Consider the following 12686-nt stretch of genomic DNA (forward strand, 5'->3'; position numbering starts at 1 on the left):
GGAAGGTATCGGAAAGGGAGCCCGTACTGTGCCCGGGCAATGAACAGAACAGATGGCATTTTCTGTTTTGCCTGGTGAACAGGTTCACCTGCAGAGGCCCCCACCTTTAGAAGATGACACTGACAACCTCCGGGTAAGAGACCACTCGTGGTGAGAGGAGCAGGACCTGCTGAGGTGATCCTCCAACATGTTCTGGACTCCCGGGAGGTGAGATGCCTCAAGAGTAATGGAGTGTCTAACACAGAAGTACCATAGACCAAGGCCTCCTAACACAGGGCAGAGGCTTGGGCCCCTCCTTGATACTTGATATAGAACATGGCTGCTGTATTGTCGGTCAGAACTTGAACCACCTTGCCTGAGATCTTGATATGCCAGGTTCACTGCCCTGAGCTCCCTGACACTTATGAGCAGGGAGAGTTCTTCCCAGGACCGGAGACCCTGAGTACTGAGGTTGTTGAGGTGGGCTTCTCACTCTAGGTCTGACGCATCTAAGACTAAAAGACACCGAAGGCTGTGGAGCCAGAAAGAGCACCCTCTTCATTACTGACCTTGACTCCTTTCACCAGCCCAGGGAGTTGAGGACCAGGGGAGGGATTGTAAGTACTGAGTTCAAGTGGTGTCTGTTAGGGGAGTATACGAACTCTAGCCACATCTGAAGAGGTCTGAGGTGCAGCCTTGCATATTGAACCACCATGTAAGCAACCATGTGACCCAGTAGCTTGAGGCACACTCAAGCTGTTGTGATTGGGTGGGTCAAGACCTTGGATATCAGGTTTGCCATGGTCTGGAAGCAGGCCTCTGGCAGGAAGGCCCTGGATTGGGTTGAGTCGAGCACTGCCTCAATAAATTCTCTGAACTGGGAAAGAGTTGACTTCTGCTCGTTTATCAGCAGACCCAGCACTCTGAAGGTGGTTTGGACTGTGCACCGATGCTGTCTTGCACTTGAGCCTGTGACCAACCTTTGATCAGCCAGTCATCAAGGTACAGGTAGGCTGCTATAACTGTCATACTCCTCATAAAAACCCTTGGAGCTACTGATAGGCTGAAGGGAAGGGCAGTGAATTGGCAGTGGTGATGACAGACTACAAACTTGAGAAATCTTCTGTGGCCCCAGAATATAGAAATGTGAAGGCATGAGTCCTTCAGGTAGCGGGTGGCATAACAGTCTCCTGGGTCCAGGGAAGGAATGTTGGAAGGCAGGGAGGCCATGTGGAAAAAACGGTTACCTACCTCTTGTAACTGTTGTTCTTCAAGATGTGTTGTTCACGTCCATTACATATTAGGGGTGCGCGCGTCGCATGCAGGGACGTTGGAAACTTTTTCCCTTAGCAGCTCCTGTCAAGCCAGCAGGGTAGCCGCCACCAGAGTGGCGCCTCCACGCTGGTGCATATATACCACTGCCGACCCGACCCCTCTTCAGTTCCTCCTTGCGGGTGACTTCGACAGAGGGGAAGGAGGGTGGGAAGTGTAATGGACGTGAAGAACACATCTCGAAGAACAACAGTTATGAGAGGTAGGTAACCGTTTTTTCTTCTTCGAGTGGTTGTTCACGTCCGTTACACATTAGGTGACTCACAAGCTTACCATAGGAGGAGGGTAGGAGTCATGGAACAATTGATTGGAGAACAGCCCTGCACCGCGTCATCTCTGGCCTGCTGATTGATTGCATAGTGGGCTGTGAATGTGTGCACCGACAACCAGGTGCCTGCTTTACAGATCTCCTGGATTGGGACCTGCGCTAGGAAAGCTGTTGAGGACGCTTGGGCCCTAGTCGAGTGAGCCGTGATTGGCAGGGCTGGCACCTTGGCAAGCTCGTAGCACGCGCGGATGCAGTCCACAATCCACGATGATACACACTGTGCCGAGACCGGAAGCCCTTTCATTCTCTCAGCGATAGCGACAAACAACTGTGTTGACTTGTGGAAAGGTCTAGATCGCTCTGTATAGAACACCAGGGCCCTTCAGATGTTTAGAGTGTGCAGGCTACGGTGACTGGAGTCCGTGTGTGGTTTATGAAAGAACACCGGCAAACAAATGTCCTGCCCCATATGAAATTGTGAGCCTACCTTAGAGAGGAATTTAGGGTGTGGCCTGAGCTGCACTTTGTCCTTATAAAAAACTGTATACTGAGGCTCCGAGGTGAGGGCCCTCAACTCGGACACCCTCCTCGCAGACATAATGGCCACCAAGAATGCCACCTTCCAGGAGAGGTGAAGAAGAGAGCAAGAGGCCAGGGTCCCATTGAGCAGTGGGCCTACCCCGTCCTTGGTCTTCCTCTTGCTTCTAATGTATTGATAAAAAATCTTGTTTCCCTTTATTCCTGTAGCTAGTTTGAGCTCATTTCGTGCCTTTGCCTTTCTAATCTTGCCCCTGCATCCCTGTGTTGTTTGCCTATATTCATCCTTTGTAATTTGTCCTAGTTTCCATTTTTTATATGACTCCTTTTTATTTTTTAGATCATGAAAGATCTCGTGGTTAAGCCAAGCTGGTCTTTTGCCACATTTTCTCTTTCCTACCCAGCGGAATAGCTTGCTTTTGGGCCCTTAATAGTGTCCCTTTGAAATACTGCCAACTCTCCTCAGTTGTTTTTCCCCTCAGTCTTGATTCCCATGGAACCTTACCTATCAGCTCTCTGAGCTTACCAAAATCCGCTTTCCTGAAATCCATTGTCTCTATTTTGCTGTACTCCCTTATACCCTTCCTTAGAATTGTGAACTCTATGATTTCATGATCACTTTCAACCAAACTGCCTCCCACTTTCAAATTCTCAGTGCATTCCTCCCTATTTGTTAAAATCAAATCTAGAACAGCTTCCCCCCAGTAGCTTTTTCAACCTTCTGAAATAAACCTTCTGACTTGGGCATGTTGACTAGAAGACCCAGCCTGCGGAATACATCCAGGGCCACCATCACATGGGAATGGACCTCCTCCTCGGACCGACCCGCGAGAAGCCAATTGTTGAGGTACAGGTATACTCGTATTCTCCTCTTTCACCGAAAGGCTGCCACTGCTGACATGCATTTTGTGAACATGTGGGGGACTGCCGCCAGGCCAAAAGGGAGGACCGTAAACTTTAGCGGTGCTGGTTTATGGTGAACCGCATGAACCGCCGGTGAGTGGGATGAATAGCAACGTGAAAGTATGCATCTTTCATGTCGACGGCAGCATACCAGTCCCCCGGATCTAGGGATGGAATGATAATACCAAGGGAGACCATGAGGAAGCGGACCTTGACTAAGAACTTGTTGAGCCTGCGCAGGTCTAAAATGGGCTGAAGGCCCCCCTTTGCTTTGGGAATGAGAAAATAACAGGAATAAAACCCTTTTCCCCTTAGTTCCCAAGGGACTTCCTCCACCACACCCGCCTTGAGGAGCAATTGTACCTCCTGCATGAGGAGGTGCTCGTGAGAGGGGTCCCTGAAGAGGGACAGGGAAGCAGGGTGGGGTGAGGGGAAGGAGGAGAACTGAAGCGTGTATCTCACTTGTACTGTGTGTAAGACCCAACGGTCCAATGTTATGTGGGACTAGCGATTCAAGAAACATTGGGAAGGATCCGGGAGTTGGTTTGGTACGCTGTCCTTGAGCACACCTTCAAAACCCTTGCTTGTTGCCAGGTTGGGCTTTGCCCTGGCTCTGGCCTAGACTAGGCATGTTGTTCCACCTATGGCTGTTGTCTCTGCCTCTCCTACAGTAAGGCTCCTGTCTAGGATGAGCCTGGTACTGCCATTACTGCGGCGGCTGGGGCTTGAAAGGCTTCTTCTGAGTCACCAGGGTGTGCATCCCCAAAGACTTGAGGGTTGCCCAGGAGTCATTGAAACTATGCAGCCTGGCATATGTTTGGTCCGAAGAGAGACCCGACCCTTCAAAGGGGAGGTCCTGAAGGGTATTCTGGACCTCCGGCGGGAGACCCAAAGCCTGGAGCCACGCTGAGCACCTAATCACCACACCTGAGGCGATTGTTTTGGCTGCTGCATCTACCGAGTCCAGAGAGGCCTGCAAAGAGGTCTTGGCTACTGCCTTTCTGTCCTCCATGAGGGCCGTAAACTCATGTGAGAGCCCTGGTGTAAGGAGTCTTTAAATCTGGAAACTGCCGCCCAGGAATTAAAATTGTGCCTGTTCAGGATCGCCTGCTGATTGGCAATCCTCAGTTGGAGGCCCCCAGAGGAATAGACCATTCTCCCGAATAGATCCAGGCGTTTAGCCTCCTTGGCCTTGGGGGCCGGGGCTTGCTGACCATGATGTTCCCGCTCATTGACAGCGGAGACGACCAGCAAACAGGCGGCTGGATGACAAAAGAGAAAGTCGTATCCTTTGGAAGGGGCAAAGTACTTCCTCTCCACGCCCTTTGCCATCGGCGCGCTAGAAGCTGGGGTCTGCCAGACCATCTTGCAATTGGACTGGATTGTCTTTATGAGCGGGAGCGCAATTCTGGAGGGGCCTTCGGGGCTTAAGATGTCCACCACAAGATCCTCCTGCTCTACCACTTCCTCCGCCTGTAGGCCCAAATTTTGGGCAACCCTGCGGAGCAGCTCCTGGTGCGCTCTGTGGTCAACTGGGGGAGGCCCCGACATCGCCATGCCCGCCAGTTTTGTCTGGGAATGACAAGGAGATAAGGGCCTGCTGTAACTCCTCCGCCAGTCCTTCTTGCCCTTCCTTGTATGCCGGGGGCTCATTTGGGTCCTAATTGATTGACCCTGGGACGGCACCGGGCTCAGTGCCACTTCCGTTCTCTGGCGCTCTGGAGAAGCACCTGGTGGCCTGGATACCGTGGCCTCCTTGGGTGTGGAGTGGTGCCCACATGGGCACCAGGACTGATGCACCGAGTAGCCAGACCTCGAGGCTCTGGAAGAGTGCCCTTGCTGCTGGTGATAGGCCCATGGTGTCCAAAAGGGCCACTGCGCTGGCAGGCCCCACTGGGAATGTCACGCAGTCTGGGGCTCTCTGTTAGCCGGTGCTCTATGGGCATAGCTGGAGCGGCCTGAGTCCACCTCGAAGGCCAAGGCGATGCCGTGGAACGGTGCCGTCGGGGGGCTGGGGAACGGCTCCTCACCAGTCGGGACCGAGATTGGTACTGATGCTCCCGGGACCAGGATCATTGTCTTCTGCTTGGGCCCAGGGACTTTGGCCTAGCGTCTCTTTGGTGCCGGCTAGGTGACGGCACCGAAGAGCGGTATGCTGACAGGGCTGGTGCTGCATGTTGGCTCAGATCCAGTGCCCTTGAGTCCCGTTGCGTTAGGGGCAATTGGGAGTCCACGGAGGATGAGCTTGACCGGGACCAGTGCTGGGAGTGGTGCCAGGGCAGTGACCTCGATCGGCGCACCATTGCCAGCTTGCCTCTGGACGGCACCCTTGGTGCTGGAGGCTTCTCTTTATCAGGGCGGGGGCTCGCCGCCAACAACTCGATGAGGTCCTTTGCCACCTCAAAGGTGTCCAGTGTGGAGGGCTGTTCCAAGAGCTCCGCCAGTCCTTTCTCTGCACTCCAAGTGCTAAGCCTGGGGCTCGACGGGCCCTGCGGCGCTGGAACCACTGGTACCGAAGCGTGTTCTGGGGCCACACTGCTTTTTTGAGTGCTCGGTCCCTTTGGAGGCTCCTCCTCCTTATGCAGGGAGCGCCCCCTGCCTCTAGGTTGGCCCTTTGACTGTGCCGGCAAGGTTGAACGGTGCCAGGGTCTGTCCTGCTGCCTCGGTGTCATATGCTTGTGGTGACCTGCGAATGCCGGATCATGAACTGACGCCGGGGCACTCCGCACTGAGGACGCTGGCGCCAAAGCCGGATGGTCCGAGGCCAAAGGTTGCAGCGCAGCCTCCATGAGTAGCTGCTTGAGACGAAAGTCTCTTTCTTTCTTGGTTCTTGGCTTGAAAGCTTTACAGATCTTGCAGCGCTCAGTCTGGTGTGATTCCCCCAGGCAACGGAGACACGAGTCGTGGGGATTACTGTTTGGCACAGGTTTAAAGGTAATAGGTAATAATTGGAGATATACCAATCTCCTAGAACTGGAAGGGACCTTGAAAGGTCATCGAGTCCAGCCCCCTGCCTTCACTAGCAGGACCAATTTTTGTCCCAGATCCTTAAGTGGCCTCCTCAAGGATTGAACTCACAACCCTGGGTTTAGCAGGCCAATGCACAAGCCTTAAACCCCTGGGCCAGCAGCATGCCCCGCAGCCCAGGGCTGGTGCTCGAAAACAACTTCCAAACACCTAAAACAAAGGAAGCTTAACTATCTACTATTCAGAAGTGCTAACTACTGAGAACTATTAACGACTGGTAACTGCTAACTACAGATAACTATGCTAAGGGATCACTCGCAAGCAAGAGATAAGGAGTTGTTCCAACTCTGCGACGGACAGGGGGTGGGGGTCAGTTGGTAGAAGTATATATGCACCAGCGTGGAGGCGCCACTCTGGTGGGGGCTCCCCTGCCGGCTTGACAGGACCCGCTAAGGGAAAAAGTTTCCAACATCCGTACATGCAACGCGCGCACACCTAATGTGTAATGGATGTGAACAATCACTCGAAGAACCACCTCAGTTTCTTGAGATACCAGTTGAGGTGATGCAGGTCCAGGATGGACCAAACCCCCCACTTTTGCCTTTGAGATTAGGAAATATTGAGAGTAAAATCCCTTCCCTCTCAAGTCTTGAGGAATTTCCTCCACAGCCCTCATATGTAGGAGGGACTGCACCTCCTGGACAAGGAGCTGCTCATGAGAAGGGTCCCAGAAGAGGGCTGGGAAGGAGGAGTGGAGAAAAACTGAAGGGTATATCTGTCTGTCACTGTACTCAGGACCCATTTGTCTGATGTTATGGATGCCCACACCAGGCTGAAGAGCAACAGATGGTCCAAAAATAAAATGGCAGTGGATTTGAAATAGCGACTGGTACAGCACCCACAAAAGCGCACCTTCAAAAGGCCTGCTTGGGCCTGCTGGAGTATCTCTGAGGCCCTGACTGGGAGGCTGAAGTGGACGGGAACGGTTGGCGCTGTTTATAACCTCTGCCTTTTCTTTTGTAGGGCTCCTGTTTTGAGGGTCCCAAAAACTGAGGAAGCTGCTGGGGCCTCAAGTGTTTTCTGAAGGCAGACAGCACATACAGGCATAAGGATCATAGGGTGGCCCTGAGTCCTTCAGTCCGTGAAGTCTTATGTGTGTCTGCTCTGAGAAAAGGGAATAGACTTCAAATGGGAGATCCTGGATTGACTGTTGGACCTTGTGAGGACTGGAACCAGGAACAGCGCCTCATGGTGACTGCGGAGGTCATTGTCCGGGCTGCCAAGTCAGCAGGGTCCAGAGCCCCCTGGAGAGAGGTCCTGGCCACGAACTTATCCTCTTCTAGGAGGGTGGCAAACTCCGGACTCGACACTTGAGGCAGGGAGTCTTTGAACTTATTCAGGGAGTCCCACAGATAAAATAGTATCTCCCCAGCAAAGTTTGCTGATTGGCGATAGGCAGTTGGAGCTACCTGTGGAATAAACCTTTTTTCCCCCCGATAAGGTCCAGTTTCTTAGTGTCTTTTTGTTTTGGGGGTAGCACTCAACTGGCCCTGCCTGTCCCTTTCATTAGCGGCAGACACCACCAGGGACCCTGGGGAGTGAGAGATGATAGGTAATTAAACCTGCATGCTGGCAAATAGTATTTTTCCTCTGCCCTCTTTGAAGTGGGGTCAGAGAAGAAGGAGTTTGCCAAAGGCTTTGACTGGTCCCATCACTACCCTCATTGATGGGCAGGGCCACTTTGGATAGCCAAACCCAGGTTTGAAGCGCTTCAGAAGGTCCTGAGGGGCCCTGAAATTATACTGAGGAAGTAGGCTGCTGGGACCGGCAACAGCCTCATCTGGGGAGGATGAAGAGGAAGTTTGCACCAGAGGAGGGGCTCCTTCCTCAATGATATCAATTAGAGGCTTCTCCTGGACTTCAATAGTGGGGTCGATATCGAAGTCTAGATCTGAGCGGGAAGGAGTGGTGGCCTGTCTCTCGGAGGCCATTGAGTAGGAGCAGTGGGAGGTAGGCCCTGCTACCAGGGGAAACCCCCAGCGATTCAATAGAGCCACTGCATCATCCAGTGACCCGCTGGCCAGGTGTCCACCAAGCGACTGGCAGTGAAGCTTGCTAGGGCATAGGCTGGGTACCAATGATGGGCTTTTGGCAGTACATATGATTCCCCTTTGGATTCCAAAGAGGATTCCTCTCTTGGGAACCACAGTGGAGCAATACCTGCTTCCACTTCCATATGGTGCTGGGGTTCTGCGGTGTGCCAGGGAGCGGGATGCTGGCATCAGGTGGGGCTTGCCCCTAGATGGTGCTGGGACATCTGGTGCCAGGAAGGCACCTGATGCACCCTGTTCCCTCCCACTTCTAGATGCTGGAGCTGGTAGATGCCCTGTTGGGCTGGAAGGACTGGAAGAGAGAAAAGGTCCCAAACTGCCTGAAAAAACTCTGGTGTCGATAGCATCATGAGTCCATTCGTACCATCGTGGCTCCCTGGTGTCAGTGGAGGGTCCCGCACTGGACTCAATGCCCTTAGTGAAATCGACGGTGCCGACGTGGATCCAGGTGTAGAAGAGTGGCCCGGTACAGGTCTCACTCCCTCTCTCCCTGCTTGTCTCTCTTCTGCACTGGCGAGCACCCTTTCTCAGTACGCTACTTTTTGTTGTTCTTCCTCCGCACTGGGGATGGAGAATGGTGCCGGGAAGAGCTTGGTTCTGGGGGAGTGCTTCGCACCAATTCCAAAATACTCAGCACTGAACTGGAGCAGCTGAGCTCTGAGACACGTCTGAGGGCAGCTTCCATGAGGATAGCCTTTAGCCTGATGTCCCAATCCTTCTTAGTGTGGGCCTGAAGTCCCAACAGATTTTGCACTTGTCTTTCATGTCTTTCCCAAGCTCTTTAAGCAACTCAAGTGTGGGTTACTCACAGGCACAAGGCTTGTAGCCCGGGGACTGGGCATGCCAGGCCCTTGGGGCAAAAAGTCCTCTGATGATAGGAACTATATACACTAACTATATACACTGTCACAATTTGCAGACACTATATACATTAAACTATTAACAATATGAATGAAGAAAGAGTCTGAAATCAGCGGGAAGAAATCTTGCCATAGCAAGAAAGGGTCGTTCCAGCAACTGTCACAGGTAGTAAGAAGGAACTGAGAGAGTGCACAGCTGGCTGGGCCCTTTATACCAGCGCATACACGCATGACTCCAGAGGGCACTAGAGCCGGCCCAACAGATACCACAAAAGGGAAAAAACTCTGGCAACAGTGCACGCAGCAATAACCTGAGTTGTTGGATTATTTTACCAAATAACCTGAAGCAGCATCTGAGTTTAGATTTCCCTAGTAACTACATAATCAAGAAAGGGGTGAAATGCACATTTAATAACAAAAGCATTCAACTACAAACTCCATCTGCAAATACCAAAGGACTTTTAGAGCAGAGCAAATTTGGGAAAAAAGTTTATTATAGTGCCGTAACATTTCATAATACCTTCCATACATAAAAAGGACAGGTCCTACTGAAAGAGTTTACAAATCTAGAGACCCAATTTTAACATTTATGCATGAGAGTAACTTTATACACATGAATAATTTGATTGAAGCCATGAGACTACTCATAGTAACACAAATTAATCATTATAGTAAGCTGACACTGAAAATGAAGATGAAAGGAGTAGGAAAAACAGGAATTAAAGAGTAAAACAGTGGGTTTAATTATATTCTGAATAGACTTTAAATTCTTTTACTTTTAAAAATGATAATTAAGTTAGTCAAGAGGAAAGGAATAGATAGAGATCACTGGTGAAAAGGAAGGAAAAAGCAATTGTTGAGGAAGGATTTGAAGGAAGGGAATAAAAAAACAGTAGATGGTGGCCAATGAAATTTCATTAAAAAATAAAATAAAAAATTCTTAAATCGTATTTTGCATGACCAGTTAAGCTTTCATTTTAAAAGTCTTAAACTATTGTCAAACTGTATTTTTTAAATATATGAAGTATGTCATATAGGAAACAGGAATTATACTGCACTCTAATTTCTGCATGGAGAACACTTTCACTGAGTTTAAAAAAAAAAAGAAAACTAAGGACTTTAGTTACTGATCTACCACTGTTTTCATTACTGTGCATTAATTTCTTCCTTGTTGCTTAAAATACTGTATAACAGGCAAAACGCACATCTCCAGTACTTTCCAGTATACTGTTCCTAGAATACTAATACAAAATAAACATATGGTGGTGTAGTGCAAGTGCTAGAATAGAGTAAAAGACTAGCTGTTCAGCATATTCAAATAGTGCTACAACATTGATTATAAAATAAACAAAAATCTAAATACCTCCACTTCAGAGAGTTTTCTGACCACCTCAATTTTCTCCTGAAGGACCCGCCTCAGGGACTCTTTGGCTGTTGTCTCATAGTTGTGTTTGTCTTCCTGTAATGCTACAAGTTCCTTTCGTATACTATCTTCTGTTTGATTCTGTAAGTAGAAGTTTAAGACAGCGGAGCTATATCTCAAAACTACACTCTATTGTAGGTTAACATTTTGTTTAACATGCAGTAGTGCTCTATACTAAACTACCATTAAAGATCTACTTTGCAAAGAAGAATAGAGTAACAATTTTGACAAATGTAACAAAACCTTAAGGGCAAAATGTTCAGTGGCTGTTCGTCCACCTGGGTATAAACTGGTATGAGACAGGCATTTGCTAGAATGTTTAGGGCAGCAGACTCTAGAACCAGATTTGATTACTAAAATAACAAAAATTAAAACAAAATCTACTCATTTCTATCAGTGCACTACCACCCATTTCCTGTCTATTCCTCAAAACCCAAGGCAGCCAGCCACCCAAAATCCCACCACACTGAAGCTTCAGGGAGCCCATTTGAAAGTTTGTGCTCCAACTGCACTGAAAGTTTGCTTTATAACAATTTTCTAATTTTGAAAAATTTCACTGCCATTCAACATTCCTAAATACTATATAATTAATCTGAAGTGAACTACCTACTTTTGAACAGGCTTGTAACTGGTTTCCCATGACTTCTAATCTTGATAGTAGTCTGTCTTCATCTATTAAAGCCTGTTGGAAAATATAATAAATTTAAATTAATGGAATAAAACAAAATGTTTATACTGTTTTTGCATTTCATAAGAAAATTCTAGACATTAAATATCTGAAAAGGGTAAATGTCACTTCCTTTAAAGACATTCACTTTGGAAGCAATTAACAATACTGGTTAGTTCTAAGATAAATGTACGTGTGCACTTAGTCTATTAGGAGTAATGTCTCCTTCTCACTTAAGGGAGAGAACCAACCTTCAACTTTTACTCTTTTATTTATTATAATAAATTGAAAGTTACAGTTCATAGCCCACTGTATATTAAGTTCTTAGGCCTGTACATTAAGAGAAATCTTGCAGATACCTGCCAACTAGTATCTGAAGCCTCCTGTGTGACAGCAAGCAGTCGCTGAAGGGTGGCCAACTTCTGTTCCAACATTTGTTCCCGATGTAAGGCCTCCTTCAATGAAAATATAAATGCAAGCAGGTCAGTTCAAACTAACTATAGGGAAAAACAGAAGCAATGCAATGTATAACCAAATAGTGTTAAACTGAAAAAAGGGGGTGAAAAGATTGGCAGATTTTAACTCATATGTTCAATCATTTTAAGTTATAGCAATGCACTAGCAAATTTAAATTCATTTTTGTTTATACATATTCCTGTAAATGTTTAAGTGAAAAGATGTTACACTACAAGCTTAAATTCTTAAAGCCATCCTTTTCATACCAGTTCCAGACACACTACAGGACACGTACATTCGGTGCAAGAACACTTTGACAAAGTTTCAATAGCAACTTATTGCTGGGTTCTATATTTGTAAAGGCTGGGGATAAAGCCCTATTAAAAGTGATTTTGTGAGATTATGCTGGAAATAAAGGACTAAAACTTCATTTTACGTTTCAAAAGCTAGATTTTACAGAAAGTTACAACTACATTCTAAAGTACATGATTTAGGAAAAAGTTACGTTATATTAATCAACAACATGGATCAGCTTCTACTCCATCCTGTACATATTAGAAGAGTAATGACATCATGACACTTTGCTTCTTACAACTACAGATGAATAGAGAGAGAAACTCAATTTTTATACTGTGTAGAAGCTAGCTTAATGGTAAACAAAAAATAACTTAGTGGTGACATCAGGAGAAGATTGCTTATGTTCACATCATGCATTTGCTGTAAATTTGTTTGGAGAAGTGGACTACAAAAAACAGTTTTTTAAGACTTTCGGTGTACCTTATGGGCTAATTTTTATTAAACAGTTTTAAGATATAAATATTCTTAAATGTAATTAGATACAATGCAAAACATTCTGATGTATTCACTGCTCCACATCAAAAATTAAGCCAGCAAATACTGATTTTTAAAGGGCAATACTTTTATTACTTCTACTTGTGAAGTACTATTAACTTAGCAGTAGGTAATATTTAAACAAACATAATAAATCTGTATAATTATATCTGACAAAAATAAGAGCATAATAATACATACATTGATGTGCATACAACATGTGAAGAATAGCAATACATATAATGAAGTCAAGAGCAAGTTTTTCAGAGAACCAGGTAATATTTTAAATATGAAGTATTATATAGGAGATTCTAACTATCTTTTCTGTCAAATTACATGAAAATGCCAAACT

At 47.3% G+C, this 12686-nt stretch overlaps 1 protein-coding gene across 9 annotated transcripts in view; it reads right to left on the minus strand.

Moving 5' to 3' along the window:
* LOC123374232 (sarcolemma associated protein) overlaps nucleotides 1-12686 on the minus strand; it is a 165018-nt gene that overhangs the window by 60548 nt on the left and 91784 nt on the right. For all 9 annotated transcript variants that reach the window (XM_045023945.1, XM_045023951.1, XM_045023947.1 and 6 more), the window contains 3 exons: nucleotides 11407-11502; nucleotides 10991-11062; nucleotides 10321-10461 (listed from right to left, as the gene is read on the minus strand). In XM_045023945.1, the coding sequence (XP_044879880.1) occupies nucleotides 10321-10461; nucleotides 10991-11062; nucleotides 11407-11502 (309 nt within the window). The remainder of the gene's footprint in view (nucleotides 1-10320; nucleotides 10462-10990; nucleotides 11063-11406; nucleotides 11503-12686) is intronic.

This window comes from Mauremys mutica, chromosome 7, assembly GCF_020497125.1.
Source record: "Mauremys mutica isolate MM-2020 ecotype Southern chromosome 7, ASM2049712v1, whole genome shotgun sequence".
Lineage (NCBI taxonomy): Eukaryota > Metazoa > Chordata > Testudines > Geoemydidae > Mauremys > Mauremys mutica.